This window comes from Marmota flaviventris, chromosome 7 (genome assembly GCF_047511675.1).
Source record: "Marmota flaviventris isolate mMarFla1 chromosome 7, mMarFla1.hap1, whole genome shotgun sequence".
Lineage (NCBI taxonomy): Eukaryota > Metazoa > Chordata > Mammalia > Rodentia > Sciuridae > Marmota > Marmota flaviventris.
The window spans coordinates 11803804-11820077 of NC_092504.1; the positions used below are offsets into that span (position 1 = coordinate 11803804).

Consider the following 16274-nt stretch of genomic DNA (forward strand, 5'->3'; position numbering starts at 1 on the left):
GAGATTTATCAAATATATATGCATATGAAAAAATAATTATTTCAACATAATTGTCTGCTGATGAATGAGGGTGATTCTTGCTGTTCCTATAAGTGAAAACAATCAAAGGACAGAAACGTTCATGGGCCTCTATCTCTTGGAGGCCTTGTCTGGCAGGACTTCAGGAGCCTCTGCAGCTGCTGGGCTGCAGTCTGCCTGTGCACGTGGCCTCAGTCACACTTCATCTCTGCTCTTAGAGGCAGAAAACAGCACCCCACTGCCTACAGTGAGACTCAGGAGTCTGCCCAAGTTCTTGAGCAGCGCCGGCAGGGCCAGGGCGCCAGGCTGCAGAAAACGGAAGCACTACTGTTACTACTGACAACTGTCATTCAAGCCTTCCAGACTCAAACTCACAATGGATTTGCCATTCAATACATATTTTTAAAAGACTTCACATAAGTTTTTAACATCTGATCTTCGATGTTGAGAAAATGACAAAGTGGAAGTGCTTCGGTGATACACAGGTCAACAAAACATTGTGTGCCAGTAAAAATTTCTACATCTTGTTTTTATCACATTTATTTTAAATCAACTACTGTTGCTCTTACCCACTTGAAAAACCCTGCCTCAAAAGAAATAAACAAAAATACCAGTCTGTCCCCATAGAAAATGGATTTTTTTTTTAAAAAGTCTTTATTTTCCCTTTTGAAAAATCTGTCTCCTTTAAATAGCATTTGAAATTTCAAAATAAATAAAACATTACGTCTAAAATGAAAGAAGCAAAATGGTTTTGAAATTCACAACCTATCTCTTCAGAGCGCATAGATCATCTTCTGAAAATTCTCAACGCCAACTCTCCCACCATGACTGCCACCACCCTGACTGAGGACCACAGGTCTGTGTGTGGTGAGAGAGGAGAAAAGAGTCTCAGAAAGAGGTCCCCTCTCCTGACCCTAGTCTCTCTCTTTATAGAGCTCGAGTGTGTGCCACAGGATCCAGACCATATCTTGCTCAATCCTATACTGGGGGAAAAGGTCTTTAGGAAAGGCCTTCCCCTGGAGCTGACTAGCTGTATAGTAAGTGCCAGTGAAGGAAGCAGTCACGCTGCTCTGGAAACCAGCTGAAGAGATCAGGTCTGTGCAGTCTGTCTGTTGTGTGGGGGGAGTGGGGCTCTGCGCAACAGGTATGAGGAGCAAGAGCTAGGAAAGCTCTCCCACGGAGGAGACAGGATGGGCACTAGATTCTGCCAGGCACAGTAAAGAGGACCAGAATTCCCAGGCAAAGAGAAGAGCATGCAAGGTACAGTGTATTACAGGCTGTGAGGCTAGAACGTTAATTATTACGTAAGAGGGATGAAATGATCTTCTGTTAATTGCTAAGGAGCTCAAACTTTTATCCTATGCTCCAGAAATCTTCAACACACCCACAGACAGGGATCCATTATTAGAGAATGTCAAGCAGAATGGGCTGTCAACAAGAAAGTTTACAAACCACTGACTTTGAAAGCAATCGCTTCCAGATTTAAGGACATTCCTATCTAGAGTCATTTTCATTCACCTGAATTTAAAATATCCAGGCCTCCGGGAGATCTACACTCTAGGAGACAGCCAACAAAAGGACTAACAGCCAGACTCTTCTATGATAGGCAAGGCTACATAAACCTCTGTAACTATGGGAAACCAAGCAGTCTTGATAAAGGACTTCCTACTAATCACAATCTGCATCTGCACACATTTAACAGGATAGATTTCATAAGAGGAAAATAAAAAAACTTTTTTTTTTAATTTAGAAAGAACATGCATATAAAATTTTCCTACTTCTCTTATCTCCAATCCATGTTGAAGACTTACTTACTCCTCTGTGACAACCCACCAAGCTGAGCTATTTATTACAGGGGACAGACAGGGTAGTGAAGCTCCTGGGGAGGGCTGGGGTAATGGGGGAGCCTTCATGCCCCATAGCAGGCTGAGTCAATAAGCAGGGTCCTCAGAGCTGCAGAGTAAAAGGAAGCCGCTGCAGGTAGTGATCACACATTTCCCAGATTCACACACCTCCATTCTTGGGCAGTGATCAGTGGCATCACAGAAGGTGAGAGCAAGCAGATGGACAGGTAAGAAGGGAAGTATCAGTTGGAGTAAGGGATCATAGTGGTCTGGCAGAGCACAAAGCAAAGAAAGACAGAGGTTCAAGATTGTTTCCAAAGCTAACATGACAGAAATAAGTTACTAACAAACACAGCCCCACAGTGCCAAGTTCCCACATGGTCTTTAAATACCTCAGTGAAAGGGGCCCTGGAATTTTTCTTCGCTGGCTTGTCCAACATGCTCAAGAGCAAGCAGGGCTTCCCCATGCTGCAGAGGGCTTCACCCGGGCTGCTCCTCCCTCTCATTGGAGTTTCTGGAAGGGGCTGGGGCACTGGTAAGAGAGCTAAGACAACTGCAGCAGGAGCCTGGAAGCTGCTGCCACCACTGTCACAGCAGGAGGTGACACACCTTGGTGCCAAGGAGAAATCCAGCCATGGCTGCTGAAATTCTGTGACATCTGCACTGATTTTCTTCTGTTTCTAAGCAGCCATGCAGGGGGACATCTAGCAAGGGTAGGTTACAAACAATGGCTGCGTCATGAGAAGAATTTACAGGAATGATACTCCAACAAGTTTTCATGAAATTAGAAACCAAGCAGGTGCCTAAGAAACCACTGCCATAAACATGGGTGTCAGTAAGCAGGCTCTACTCGTTTCACAGTGAGCTCCAGGACTTCTATGCTGAAATAGAGGTAAAACGACAGACATTCCTACGTTTTCTTAAAGGGTACCTCCATCTGACCAACAAGAAGGCAGCTCCATGTGATACTCTGATTAAGTTCATTATTTTGAAAGTCTCTGGGATCATTTTCCCTGGATGTTGACCTCTCTGACCCTCATAAAAAACGGCACTGAGTTCTCCCACTTGAGATTCTCTTCCTGGGAATACTTCCATGTGCAGGCAGCCCTCAATGTGCACAAGGGAAGGACTGCTGCGGACTTCAACCTCCTATAAGGTCCACCATGGAGAAGACACCCACTGAGATCCCCAGGCTCAGAAGGTTTTGTGAGCTGCTCAAGGACTCACAGCTAATCAACTATAAGCCTAGATCCCAAGCCAGGCAACCTGGCTTAGAGGACATTCTCTTAACCACTTCTCCTCCCAGTTCTCCATTAACAGTGTGGGGAAGAGTCATTCCATCTCCTTGGATATAAAGACAGAAAATAAAGTTCACCAAGTGAACCAAGAGGTATTAGCAGCAGATCTGGGATAAGATGCTAAAAATGTGTGTGAGGAAGAGGGATCGGGGAGAAAAAGAAGTGCCCCCCCCCCCCAAATAAGAAGTTCAAGCATGAAAACAAAAATATATGAAAAGTTGGAAATACTACTTCAAACTAGTTGCCTTTACTAGATGTCAAAGATGAGTTGTTAGTCCAGAGATGAAAGCACACAAAAATTTTCGGAGTTCTTTTCTTTTACACTAATAAACAGGTTTGGTAGGAGATACTGAGTTGATCTTTCTCTTGACCTTAAAGGACAAACATTAATTAGATGTTTTGTTGTATTTACAACCTTTAAAAAAACAAAGCTCTCTAATTTTCAAGTTTCTCTTCCTGAAAATATCATAGCATTTTCCAAAAAAAGATAGATATATTATATATTAGAATAGACAATGTAAACTAAAAGGAGACCAATAAAATAGAGTTAAAATTAATATTTATAATAAGAATATTAAATGAGAGCTTGCTTATATAAAATAAAAGTCTTAAAGATACCAGAGTAAATTCATGCTATTATGCAAGACATTTTAGCCTAGAATTAAAACCTAACTCTGCTTTGTTCTAAATTTCACTTGGCCTTAGAAGTTAAGGAGACCAATGAATGGATAAAGAAAATGTGGTACATATATACACAATGGCATATTACTCAGCCATAAAGAATAATGACATTATGGTATCTGCTGGTAAATGGATGGAACTGGAGACTATTATGCTAAGCTAAATAAGCCAGTCCCCAAATATCAAAGGACAAATGTTTCTCTGATATGTAGAAGGTAATCCAAAATAAAGTGGTAGTGGGAGAAGGGAGATTAAAAAAAGAAGAAGAAAGAGAAGTTTTTAAAAAAGGGAGAGGGAATTTTATCACAATATAGGAAAGAACAGTAGAGGATGAAGGGGATGGAGGAGGGGGGAAGAAGGGATAGGAAATAGGAAGAACAGTGAAATGATTCTAGCCAAACTTTCCTATGTGTATGCATGGATGTGGTATGATGGGTCCCAGCATTAGGTGTATACACAGGACACTCATTAAAAACCAAACAAACAACAACTTCCCCCCAAAACTGTAAATGGATTTTAGAGAGCTTGGTGGAGTGCAGGGAGGGGAGTGAGGAAGGTGGGAAGTGCTGGAAACTGAATTGGAGCGGACTACGTTCCATGCTTTTGAGATTATGTCAGGGTGTATCCTGGTGTTGTATATAACTAAAAATAATTTTTAAAAAGTTTAGGAGAAATTGCTCTAAACTGACAAATGTAACAGCCTTTGGTCCATTTAAGCTTTAAATCTTCTTAATTGTTATAAGAAAACAAATTTTCCTAAATATGCCTAAAACAAAACCCTTTTTCAGAAGAAAGAAATGATTTAGAAAATTACTACAATTGAATGTTAAGTGTTAATTCAACTTGTCTGATGCTACATATTTTACATTCATATAAATGAAATAGAAGTTTCCTAGACAATAGTAACCCTTAGAATGTTCTCTAATACTTTTCCTATTTTCTTCTAAATAAAAAAGGAAAAGGAAATCCTGATGGGCACTAATCATACAGATCACATGACCCAATAGGGTCTGGAGATGGACCCTGTTTAAAACACCTGCGGATGCTTAAGTCTCATCAAGACCTGGGGGGCATTTCCTCACAAGGCAGTTGAACTTCACTTGCCCCTGGGAGGCCTCAGAATCGTGACTGGATGCTGCCACTGCTCACTAGTTTTGCCACGGGATGGGCAACCAAAGGGGTTGCTCCTTGAGGCAATGCTCTGGCTGTGTTGCTGAAGACTGAGGGCTGCAGGCAAATCCCTCTCTGTCCTCCCCAGAGAAAATGGGAGTTGGCACTGCTCAGATGGGTGGAGAAAACTCCCTGGGCTTTGGGGGTAAGTCCAGTCAGGTAAAGGCTGAGTGTGCTGGCCTTGTCCTGCATGAACATAGGCCTGGGCAGACTGTCCCTGCCCCTACCTCTGCTATGCCCTCACACTTTCACCTCATGGTTTATCTCTCACTTCAAAGGATGTAAGAACTGATTTCACCTTTAATTTTCTTACAAGCAGAAGAAACTTTGCTCTCCCCTGACTTCCACCCCCAGACAAAATCTTAGACAAACCCAGTACATAAAATGCAGCTGGAAGGATGTGGCAGAGTCTCATGTGACCCTCCATCTCCTGGCTCACCCTTCAGTCCCTTGGATTCAAGTAGCCTCTACCAGACCCTCTGCCTCCCTAGAAAAGCAGCAGGAACTGGTATAGTGCCCGAGGCTCTCAAAGGCCATCAGACCACTGTGACATCTGTGTTCTCGCCAACCCTCCCTTGCTCACTTCACTAAATCCCGCCACAATATAAAACTTCCTAAAACTGCAGCAAGTGGCACTCCAGCAGGAGCCCATGTAAAGAGATGCTTCTGAAACTCACTCTACCCTTAGTCACCCTCTACCACACTGATGAACTGTCAGAGAGAAAAGAACATCGGCCACACCGAGTGGGTCCTGCTTCCCACTGCCTACCATTCCCATACCTCAGTATTAGCCTGCACTGACAGAGCAGACCAACAAAGCTCCAGATAGCCACTGTTCACAGAAAACATGATTCCAAAAAAAACAACTAAATCATTACAAGCTTTATGTTACTGTAAAAGTATGAAAACAGGTTTCACTATAGCTAAGCTGGATTATTTCTTACTCCTTTCTTCTAGCAAGAAAACATGCAATTAATTATTCAGACTCAGCAATTCTAGCAGCACTTAGAAAAAAAAAAGAGCTCTAGTGTCCTCTCTTATCAGCCCTGAGGGGCTGAGACAGGCTAGGGATAAGGTGTGGGAAGTTTTCTGATGCTCTTACTAAGCTCACCCTCACCGTGACACTTTTTATGATCGTAAAGCAAATCATCTGTCACTTATATCTTACATATGGGGGCTTCTAAGGGAGTGAAACCTTAAAAAGGCTGAAATTAAGTGATTCATCATGTTGAGTGGAAAAAATACTGCTTCTAGTGAAAAAAAATGAAGAGATTATAAGAGTATAGAAGTGGAGAAAGTTATTTGGATAAACTACTTACGATAGTTTAGTAGGTAGCAAAGTTAAGATTTTGACAAAATTGATTATTATACTATCACTGGTTCTAACATAACAATTTAACTTTTTAATGTCTCCTCCTATAAGGGAATTCCTACTTCCCCAATATACTTAATTACTTATCATGTCATTTCCAATATCTTAGAAACTCAACTGAAGATCTTCACATTTTTTTCATAATTAATATTTGACATAAGTTTCAAAATGATGTCTGGAAATGAAAAATAAAAATGTACCTTTTCCAATTCTCTTGGTATTCGCATACAAGTGTACACTCTTTCTCTTCTTTCTGTATACTTGGCCTCGTTATGTTCGAGGAAGTACCCTCTTGTTAGTTCAGCACTGAGGAACCTCAACAATGAAAGCTCTACAGAAAAAAAAAACAAAACAATGACACAAAACAAAAAGAACAGTGTTTATCAAGGAACATACAGGCTAGCTGGGGCCACAGTAATACATACATAAAACAAAAAGAGAACCAATTTATAATTCTGTTCCTAGAACCATCTACACACAGTGAGCAGCAACTGGTGTTGAGAATGCTGTGTGTGGTGTGAACTGGAAACGCCATAGCCCATGGAAAGGACTGCTTCTTGAGAGCCAGGAGACTCTGAAAAGAGTTTCAAGAGCCTGGTCCTGGGTCTTAAGGGGGATACAGGACCTGGACTGATGGACAGATGGCAGAGGAAAAGAGCAGCTACCAAGAGTCTATCAGGTGAACATGCAGAGAGTCCACGGGAACCAGGCTTTCTGACAGGCACTGCCAGAGGCCAAGAGCCACAAGGTGTGAACCCCAGGAACACTGCACACGCCATCGCAGTCGCAGATCCGCCTCAGAGATCCTGCACAGGCAGCCAACCATGGCATTTCCTGTGTGAGGGCTTACAACAGGATGGTCACAGCAGCTGAACCAAGCCACTGGCATTCAGACAGGGGACACCTCCCTCTCCCAGAGTCTTCCTATCTACCCAGCTTCCTGTTCCTCAGAAGCAAATCCAGCCAACAGCCCCTAATCTCAGATGAGGAAAGCAAGGCCAAGACAGGTTGAAGTCTCTCCCCCAACTACAACTGGAGGCTCAATATGGGGGTCCTAGGGGTATGCCTGGCCCTGACTCTACCCAGAGTTACCCTTCCCCGACAGCCCACCACCTCAGCAGCACTTCTTCCCACTCCTACTCTGCAGGAGACCAAACTCCTTTCCAGAACTCAGGATACCAAAAGGTTTCAAACTGCTCTCTGGCTATTCTTGTGCTCTCTTGCTACTAAATGGAGTAATGAAGTTTCCTCCCAAAATGACAGAGGAAGGTTGGTTTCATGTATGTGTATTTGCTTAAGGAGCTGCATCTTGCACTGAGTACCAGAAGCTAGGCTGCACGCGCAGGGAAAGCATTGATAGTCAAAAACACCCTTAGAAGAGGACTGAGCTGTGCCTGAACAGGGGGTCTGAAACAGCTCACTCCTCTGGGACTGGAAGAGATCCCTACTTCTACCAGCAACGTGTTAAGTGGCTTGTTTTATGTCCTCTGTAAGTATTCACACACACACCTTTAAACACTACATTCGTAATCTGTTTGAAGAGTTAGTGGCGCCATATTTAAAGATGATCTTATGAACACAAAAAGTAGAATTAATCAAAATGTCCAACCATTAGAACTGCTTCATAAATAACAATGTTATCAGTTTTTTTTTTAAAAAAAGAGAATTGGAAATCTAATGGCAAAAGAAGAGAACACCAGATTCTTAGGAGAAGAGACCCCCGACTGGGACAACTGTTCTGAGACTGGGGAGGAGCTTCTGGTGCCCACTCAGCCAGCCCTGGTAGATACCCAGCCTCTACTCTGTTTGTGGGTCACAGTGATGGTAAAGGGTGGCCCAGCAGGTGCCTGAACCGCAGCTCCTGACAGAAGAGGTGCCATGGTGCAGTCACAGCCAGGAGGGCTCTAGGTGCTGCATACAGACGCACATAAGTACAAGGACAGAAGCTGGGCAGCCTCAGGGTCTGAGACAGAGGTACGGGCACTCACACAATAATTTTAAATTTAAAAAAGCAAATTAAGTAAAAAGGCTTAGATAGCTACCTAGTTTATTTGGAAAATGATCTTCCACAATGGTGTCTCCCTTGGTGCATGCAGAGGCCAGCTTTTACCATAATCCATTCTGTTATGACCCACAAGAAAAGCATGGCGTCAGCAACGAGAAGAAGGAGCTCCAGTCCGGCCCCCTCAATTTCACAGAAGAGAAAACTTATGCTCAGGCAGCTCTGTGACACCTGCTTCCTGCCTGCCTTCCACAGAGATCACTGAGGACTGACCATATCTGTATGGATGCATATGAAAACCGCAAAGCCTGCCACAATGTCTTGAACCACTTATTGTTCATTTTACAAGTTCCACAGTGTTCACCACTTCTGGCTTGGCCGTTATCTAATGTTTACTGATGCTATTTCTGCAGTCCTGTTTCTATGGTTGAACAATAAACAGTTTCTGTAAGAAACAAAAGTGTTTCAACTACATTATAAATACCTAACAGTAGTTGGAATTCATCTCCAGAAATAAGAATTTTTATTAAAACTAATTTTGCATCACAACAGAGAATGTTAAAACATCAAATGATAAAAACATAGTGTGACCCCCCCATAACTATGAAACAGGTTCTAGAGTTAAGCCCATTTTGCAGATGAAGAAACCAAGGCAGAGAGAAGCTAAGGAGGTCTCTACGAAGTCTATCCCTAAGCACGTGCCCTTCGTCACTATTTTATGCTGCCTATCACTGTCAGGTGCTGTGAACAGGAGCCAGTGTTCTTTCTGGAAAACTAGACACCCCCCCTTTCCCTGGGCTGCCACAGCACCTGGGCTGACTTCTGTGACACTGCACCACTAACCATTCAGCTGCCTTACAAGACCATGAATTTCTTGAGAGCAATAACATGTACCGCTATATTCCTAATGTCCAGCCTTGATCGAGCTCTGACAGAAGGGGTTATCTCTGAGCACAATAAATGCTTGGCTGATGGGATGGAGAACAGTTCTAGAAGATAGGATAACGTAACTCTAAGAAACAAACAAAACAAAACAACCCCAAGCCTCCAGGTATCAAATGTCTCAAGAGCTTTCCCTTATCTCCTCTCACCAACTCTTGGAGAAGAGGCCCTGTTTAAAGGATCCAGACAGTTTACGTGGAGGCACAGAACAACTTACAAAGGCCTTGCATCCAGTACTTCAAGTAATTTTCACAACGATTAAGGGGGCTACAGGGAGCAATTAACGGCATTCACATTTTACAAATGAAGAAACAGAGAAAGTTGAGAAACTTGGTCAAAGTCACTGAAAAGTTAAGGGCAAAACTGGACCAGAACCTAGATCTGGACCATGTTCAGCATGCTGTCTCCCCTACATCCTAATCATCATCCATCTATCCAGCAAGCATTGAGAGAACATGACCTAGTCCCGACTGGGTTTTGATTCCTGTGCAAGGAAGAGGACAGCACTGCCTGGTGCCCAGTTATCAGGCTGACCCATCCCTTTGCTCTCCCTCACCCTTGCAGAGGCTGTATTCTGCAGTATGTTACCACCATTGGCACACCTGCGACTTTGTTTTGCTTTGTTAAACATTGTTCTCTAGCATTCTGCATGCCTGTCTCAATTATCTGCCCTGTGATTTGGGGTATCACTTCCTGATCATTATTAAGGAGAGCTATTATTCTTCGCCTGTGGGTACCACCCTTCAAGAACTCTGCCAGAGGAGTACCCCTCAACTTTTCCTGTGCCTGATGGCATTTCATTCTTTCTTAGCAAAGGAGTCGTTCTCATTTGTTATGCCATACATCTACTTTCCATTTTAAGAGCATTCTTTTCCAAAATAAAAGAATCCAAATATTTATTTTCTGAACTTTTTAGATGTCAAAAAAAATTGTCCATTTATCCAGATCTTATGAAGAAAAAACAACGTTCAAAAAACTCTATTAAAAATAGGGATAGCTGGGCGCAGTGGTGAGGCTGAGGCAGGAGGATCCTGAGTTCAAAGCCAGTCTCAGCAACAGCGAGACCCTAAGAAATTCAGCGAGACCCTGTCTCTAAATAAAATATAAAACAGGGCTAGGGATGCGGCTCAGTGGTTGAGGGCCTGTGAGTTCAATCCCTGGTACCAAAAAAAAGCGGGGGGGATTTTAGTATTTAATTATAATGTAAGTGCTTCTACATTAGAGCTAAGGCTTGTCAATTGTGAATATTTAACATAAGAAAAGTAATATCAATCATAAATGCCAATCAATTCCTCCAGCATATTTTCAATCAATTCTCAGCTTTCCCCATAGAACTCCTCTATAATTCAGTTAAACTGAAAACAAATATAGTGTAAATTTTTTCTTCCTCACCCTTAAAAGAATTATTATGCTTAATTATTTTCCAAGACAGCTTAGAAATAAAAACCTAGGTAAAATAAATATTAAAAGCAATGAGTAATCATAAATATATTTATATATTCAGTAATATGTCTAAATATATCATTCTTAAAATAGCATTGCACAGTGAAAAAGTAAGTTGGAAAGTAATACTAGTTAACTGTTAAGAAAATATGAACCATGCAAATATCCAGTTTTTTTAGCTGAAATATTTTATAGACTCTATTATGGTTACATTAAATAGTAAATGTAAATTTATTACATAAATGCAGAGGCACACCCTATGAAAGGCAAACTAAAAACTCAGACTTTGGGGAATCAATATAATACCAATTCTGTCCTCTGAATTCAAATATAAGCAAAGGAAACATTTTTCACAAGTTACTATGCTCCTCAAAAAAAATGTTTATAGTCTCTTTTGAGAAAGTAAAGAACAGGAAGAATATTCATGAATTTAGAGATGGAAAACAGGTACAAAATTAAAAAATAACTTTTCCAAGGATACAGATTACAAAGTAAAGGATTAAAAAAATGGAAACAGTATACCAATAATATGATTGTTAATGGTTTAAAACATATTTGCCACAATGAACCACAAATGAGCTACTAGGACTGAATTTTGAAGGATAAACTAAGTTAAAGTTAAATAATTTAAAAGAGATAATGAACTGATCAGAGACAAAAGAGAATAACTTTTCACTGTCTGTTTGGCTTATACATACTAATTAGTAAATCGAGTGAGGAGTTTAAAAGCAGAACAATAGGTTGTCAGAGAAAAGGAGTTAATTTTACTTATCTGTAGCTGGGTTGTGGTAATTTCTCAGCCATTTTCTAATTATTTTTATTTTCCTTTGTAAGTAAGAAATTATCTGCCTTTAAGTCACAATTTCAGAGTTAGTGGCCTTTAGTCATCCATTAGGATGAGTTGGGACCACAGGGATGATCATATAAATATTCTATGGAGGGTAAAGACTGGTGAAATGAAAATATATTTCAACAGGAAGAACTTACATTTTTCAATTACACAAGTAACAAGACATGAGGAATACCAACAGTTAAAACCTTTTTTCCACTGGAAATCTTCTGTGAGGATTCCTAATAAGGAGGTCCATTGGCTTTTCTGAGTTTCAATCTTTCCTCCTGCCTCTGCCCAACCTCTTACAGAGATAAAGCAAGAGGTCCAATGATGGGTAAAGCAAAGAAGAGAACCAAGGTCAGAAAACAGGTCTGAGCTGCAGAAACAATAGTCACCATGGAAAAAGAAACAGCATGGGCCCCCTGGTACTGTTCTCATTAGAAACAGCACTCACTGTTCACCCAAACCCAATTCAGCCTTTTTGTTTACAAGGCAGACTGATCCCTATGAACCCGACAGTTGCCTAAGGAGGCTACTGCTTCAGCCTCACTGGCAGGTGTCACACTTATCTTACACTGAACCTTCTGTTAGGTCTCCACGGTGACTATGCCAACTTAGATAATTTAGGTACTATTTAGTAGTGACACTATGAAACAGAGCCAAATGGATTAGGCAAGCCATCTAAGCAAGCACTGGCTACAAAGCAATTCAATGACTGAACCAAGCCAAGAACACAGATTGCCTAACTCTCAGTCCCAAGGTGACTTGTTGGATGCCAATACCCCAAGGTGAATATGGCTACCCTTCTCCCTCCCAGAACTTCTGTGGATGAATCAAAGGGGGGACAAGGCCAAATCCATGATGATATGTAGCACTCATTATCTGTTCTTTTATGTTAAAGAGCAAAATGGAAAAATACAGCATTTTTAAGAATAGGAAAAAAAGAAAACCAAAGAAGTGAGAATGCAGTTCTAGATGACCATCATCCCCAGAGTTCAAGGTGTGACCACTTTTAGGAAAGCTCAGTGGGTACCCTGTTGTAAGGTGTAAGTACTAGCATCAGAGACAAGCTTTAACCTACTGCCAAGGTATCACAGTCAAAATGGAAGTTTTGAGAACTAAGTGAGAGAAGAGTTTGAAAAGAAACAATAAGAAAACCATACCTTATGTAGATAAATGCAGTTGGTATATACATAAATGTGTATATTTATTTTTCTAAATATATAAATCAAGATGATCAGGAACAAAACCAAAAACAAAACAAAAAAAAAATGAAGCTTAAATTCTACATTTTGATTTATTTTACTAGCTGGAGAATATGGATAAGCACTTAAATCATACATTCGCTTGGGGAATCCTAGGCTGTTAGGACTGATGGACAAATGTCTTATAATCAAAGCCCCCAATTCCCTGGAAGAAATGATAAAGGGGAGTTTGGAACTAAGTGATGTTTAGGCCAACAAGACACTAAGATATGACTTTCGAAAAGGAAAAACGAAGGCTGACCCAACTTGCAGAGAGGCAACAGCACATTCATGGAGGACTTACTAGGAAGAATAGACTAGTGGTAACACCTTCAGTGTGACTGCCAACCTGGGAAGACTCCTTTGACTCAGGGAGAAATGCTTTATGTCCAACACTAGGTGGTGCCACTCAAAGGCCCTCTGGCCAGGAAAACAGTGTTCTAAATTCTGGAAAGGAAGGGAAGATTACAGAGCAGAGAAGGGGCTGTCCTGGCGGAGCAGAGAAGGGGCTGTGCTGGCGGAGCAGAGTGAACAAGGAAGAATGGCTAACTGAATTTTAATCTAGGGGGAATCTTCCACCAATGCAGCATCAGAGTTACATGTAGACATGAGCTGCAACAGGAGCAGACGCCAGGGGACAGAGGAAGGAGATCATGCCAAGGCCCACTACAACACTAGTGGCTGGGGCCTCCAGCTGACATGTTCTTGGGAACATGCTCACCTAACTCCTAATCCCTAAGGCTAGTGTGACCTAACAAAAAGGAGTGACCACTGTCATCTCTCCTCATAAAACTGATGGAATTGGGGAAACAAGGAGGACCATCCCAACAGCTAAAGCTCTAGTGAAGACTCTAACCATGGGTTAAGACCCAGTCAAACATCTTCAGTTCATCTTCAGTACACCAAGCTCAGGGAACCATGCTGGTGAAGAATGGGTGGAGTATGGGATGAAGTGTATGGAAATCCAGGTATCCAGACCCATCCCAGGTTTCCAGTTCCATCTCAGAAAGCCAGGGAAGGAGAATTATGTGCAATTCTACCAGCCCAAGGTCTGTGCTCATCAAAGGCTCTTAATAACTTCATTTTATCTTCATGCAAACAACAAACCAGCTTTTAAAATGTTGGCTTTCTTGAACTCAAAAAAATTTAAAGAAACTAAAGTGAAAACTGGTCAGATTTATTTCAATTTGAAGAGTGCTTTCAAAAGTCAAGTCTAAGCAAACAGGGAGCTGAAAGATTTAATGCTTTGTTTTATTTATATCCTACCAATTAATGGACTCTAGCAAGCAAGTGTTTAACTGACAACTAAACCAAATGAAGAATTGTTGAGAAATTTCAAATGGTTAACTAAAAAAGACCAAACAAGGCGCAGTCTGTGTTTAAGTTTTCAAAGATATGAACCTATTTAAAAATGTGTCCAGTTCAGAGAATTAGCAAATCAATTAGGATCTCATCTGATCAGCCTCTTGGTCTTTTAAGTACTCCTGTAATTTCAACACCCAAGAACAATCAATGATGCATCAGCTTTATAACTTAAGCACTTATGTGTGTGAACTGCAAGAAATAACAGCTAACACAGCCTCTATTCGGCTGTGTCAGTCTAGAATCAAATTTTTAACTGGAAGAAATTTAATAGAGTTATGGTTCAGCTTGCTGTCCAAGACTTGGAATTATGTAAGAATTAAAACACTCTAATTACTCTATATTCCATGAAACAAATATCTCTAGATCTTTTCTTTTAAGCTTACTATCCAACTGCAATATGAATACAAATGCAATTAAAAAAAAAACCTAAAACGCACAGAAATTGTAATATGATAACAGGCTTAAATGCAGTTACTGAAAATCAGGTTCAGAAGTGATGCAGATTTTCTCACGTGGCAAATATATATATATATATATATATATATATATATATATATATATATATATATATATTTTTTTTTTTGGTCCAAGTTTTCAGTTCAGGAAAAGTTCACGTGAAACATTTTGAGGAGTGCTAAATATTTCTGTTCTGGGAAAAATAATAAACTACTGAACTTCACTTCACGGTCATTGCCACCCTGCTAGCTGCGTGTGTGAAAAATCTATTTGGAGGGCAAGTTAACAGGTTTCTACGGCTCAAGTTCCTTTAAAATACGGAACAAAAAAGTCACCTTGGGTGAGCACGACTAGGAAAGCCCTGTGCTTCCCATTCCGGGCTCCTGGGGCGGCAATGCCCGCCGGCCTCCGGCTGGCCAGGCTGAGGGCGGGCAGCGCTCCCGCGGGGCACACCTGCCGGGCGCCGCCGCGGGGCCTCGGCCGCGCGCAGCCCGCCCGAGAGCTGTCAGCGGCCCCAGCAGCCTGGGACGCGGCCGCTCCGCGCGCCCACGGCCCGGCGGCCCCGGAGCAGCGACGCCCGGGAGGAGCGGGCCGCAGACACCGCCGCCCGCGCCCCTCGCCCCGCCGCGGCCTACGCGCCCGCCCGCCGGCTCACCTGCGCGGCCGCGGCGCTTCTCCCGCCTCCGGTCGCTCTCGTAGAAGCCCAGCGTCTCCGTGTGCTGGGGCGCTGGAGGAGGCCCGTGGCTGCCGCTCCCGCCCGGCTGCTCCGCTTCGCCTCGGCCGTCCCGCTCCTGGCCGTCCGCGCCGCCACCGCCACCTTCTCCCGGGGCGGCCGCGTCGCCGACGCCCGCCATGTTCCGAGCACAACAAACTGTCCCCACCGCCTCCCTCCAGCCGCCGGCCCGGCCTCCGCCTCCGGCCGGCCCCCTCCCCGACTCGCCCCGCCCCTCGCCGGAGCCCGGGCCGCCGCTGCCGCCGCCGCCATCCGTAGCCCGCCGGCCGGCGCGCGCCATTGGCGTCAGCGGTGCGTGCGAGGCCGCTGCCGCCGCCGCTGCCGCCACGGCCGCCGCCATCTTCTTCCTGCTTTCGCCGTGGCGAGCGGCAGTTTCCCTGGTCGCGGCGGGCTCGGCCGGCCGGGACGCTGGGCTGGGCTCCATGCAGCCGGGCCGCGCAGCCGGGGAGAGAGGGCGCCTCCGGGATTCGGGCCCGGGACCCGGCGGGAGCGGGGCGGGCGCGGCGACGGCGGCGCGCGGTGGGTCGGCTGCGGAGCCCGGGGGCGGTGGCCGCGGCGCCAGCTGCCCGCCGCCTGCGGGGTGTCCGGCTGCCCGCCCGGGGCCCCTTTTGCAGGCTTGGTGTCCGGAGTGCGCCGGCGCCGCCCGCCCGGCCTTGGCAGCGCTGGCGCGGGCGCGGCGGCCGGGGCCGGTCTCCAGGTCCTCGACTCCCGCGAGCGCTGGCCCCGTGTGTCTGCTATTTTGTCTGCATCTCTCCTGCATATTTATGGTCGCCTGTCACATTGCCTGGCCGTTGACAGGTTCCAAAGCACTTGGGCAAGGAGCTGGGGGGAGCTTCACTACAGGTGGGGCAGCGGAGGGAACGCCACCCGCGGG

General features: G+C 43.9%; 1 protein-coding gene across 1 annotated transcript in view; it reads right to left on the reverse strand.

Annotated features, from left to right (window-relative positions):
- Tapt1 (transmembrane anterior posterior transformation 1) overlaps positions 1-15563 on the reverse strand; it is a 54962-nt gene extending 39399 nt beyond the window's left edge. Inside the window, exons 1-2 of the mRNA XM_027939266.2 lie at positions 15323-15563; positions 6584-6714 (exon numbers count right to left, since the gene is read on the reverse strand). Coding sequence (XP_027795067.1) covers positions 6584-6714; positions 15323-15521 — 330 coding nt within the window. The 5' untranslated portion in view covers positions 15522-15563. The remainder of the gene's footprint in view (positions 1-6583; positions 6715-15322) is intronic.
- Positions 15564-16274: the final 711 nt, after the last annotated feature.